General features: G+C 49.6%; 1 protein-coding gene across 1 annotated transcript in view; it reads right to left on the bottom strand.

Annotated features, from left to right (window-relative positions):
• ARL2 (ADP-ribosylation factor-like 2) overlaps window positions 1-1,759 on the bottom strand; it is a 9,068-nt gene that overhangs the window by 3,000 nt on the left and 4,309 nt on the right. Inside the window, exons 2-3 of the mRNA XM_008579976.1 lie at window positions 1,128-1,238; window positions 870-1,032 (exon numbers count right to left, since the gene is read on the bottom strand). Of these exons, the coding sequence (XP_008578198.1) occupies window positions 870-1,032; window positions 1,128-1,238 (274 nt within the window). The remainder of the gene's footprint in view (window positions 1-869; window positions 1,033-1,127; window positions 1,239-1,759) is intronic.

The raw sequence follows: 1,759 nt of genomic DNA, 5'->3' as shown, positions 1-1,759 counted from the left end.
ATCTCATTTGACCTGCTCGACACCCCCAGGAAGGACTTCTGTTACACTGAGTGAACACATGTGTGCCCAAGACAGTCCCATTCATGCCTGTTGTCCCTGCATAATTAACAACTCCCTCTTTCACTTTCAAAAGTTTCCTCGTTTTCAACTAGATGCAATGGAGTAACTGGAATCACATCCTGGAACAGAAAAAGCACATCAGTGGAAAAACTGGTGAAATCCAAATAAAATCTGTAGTTAATATAATAGTAATTCACCAACGTTAATTTCTTAGTTTGGACAGGTATACTGCTGTAACATGGTAATATTAGGGGAAGGGGGTGAAGGGTATATGGGGTACCTCTGTACTACCATCTTTTCTATAAATCTAAAATTTTAACAAAAGTGTTTTGGCCCAGAAAATAAAGCATAAGATCACTCTAATTATAATCCTGACTGTAGGGATGAGGAAGTGGAGACTCAGAGGGGTTAAGTTCTTTGCCTGATGTCACACAGCAAAGAGTCAGACTCCTGAGCCAGGCTCCATCGCCTCCTAAAGCTTTACACATTGGCCTTGAGTCATCTGCCCTAAAGCTCAATGATGTTGTCATCCCATTTCAAGGTGCAGAAACTGAAGCTCAGTGACACCTCAGGGATGTGAACCCAGGTCTCTGTCCACAGCATGTGTCTTGCCTATAGGAGCACCGTGGGCTCCTATAGTGGGGGCCCAGTGAAGGAATGGATCCTGCCTCTAGCTGTCCTTCTGTGGTCATGGACCTCTCTGTGAATCTGCTGAGAAAGGTGTCCACACATCCATGTATGTGCACAAAGTTTTGGGGCCCGGATGATGATGGAATCAGCTCCCCCGCCTGGTTGGGCACCCTACCCACCTCTTCCACCAGCAGGTTCTGGAGCTCCCGCTGGCAGTCCTGCATCCGCTGGCGGTCAGCGCTGTCCACCACCCAGATGAGGCCATCCGTGCTCTCAAAGTAGTTCCGCCAGTAGGACCGAAGGGACTTCTGGCCGCCCACATCCCAGATGTTCAGCTTGAATCTGTGCAGGGAGGGGATGGCTGGAAGGTCAGCTTGGCCCCTCTTAGCCCTGCCTACCCTGCTCTGGGCTGGCCCACCCACTGGGAGCCCGCTCACCCTCGGTGCTCCAGGGTCTTGATGTTGAAGCCCAGCGTTGGGGAGATGGTGTCGATGTCTTCCCCATTGAACTTCTTGAGGATGGTCGTTTTGCCAGCATTGTCCAGGCCGCTGGAGTGTGCCCAGTTAAGAAGAAGGCCCCGAGTTCTGCCCAGTGGTGATATCATCACAGTGCCCCTATCTCAGAGGACTAATCATTTCCCACCACCTATGAAAGTGAGTGGAGCACGTGCCTGACCCACAATTGGCCCATGATAAATATGAAAGTATCAGGATATAAATATTTTATCATCTCTGCTGCCCCAAACTCCTTAATTCACGTAACAAATATTTGATGAATACCTACTACATGCCAGGCCCTCTTCTGGATGCTGGAGGATGAAGTCCCTGCCCTTATGAAGCTTACACTCTAGTGGGGAGATGGCTGATAAAGTGCAAGCAAATGAGAAAATAAGGGGGACTGGCTGGTTAGCACAGCTAAGCACAGTTCATTAAAGAGTGGTACTGATAACAACAGAGTCCAGGGTTCGATCCCCGCACTGGCCAGCTGCCAAAAATAAAACATAAAGAGTGGGGCCGGCCCGTGGCTCACTCGGGAGAGTGTGGTGCTGATAACACCAAGGCCCCAGGTT

This window comes from Galeopterus variegatus, unplaced genomic scaffold (assembly GCF_000696425.1).
Source record: "Galeopterus variegatus unplaced genomic scaffold, G_variegatus-3.0.2 Scaffold1999, whole genome shotgun sequence".
In the NCBI taxonomy this organism is placed as follows: domain Eukaryota; kingdom Metazoa; phylum Chordata; class Mammalia; order Dermoptera; family Cynocephalidae; genus Galeopterus; species Galeopterus variegatus.
The sequence above is the reverse complement of the archived record's forward strand: the minus strand, read 5'-3'. Positions and strand labels throughout refer to the sequence as shown.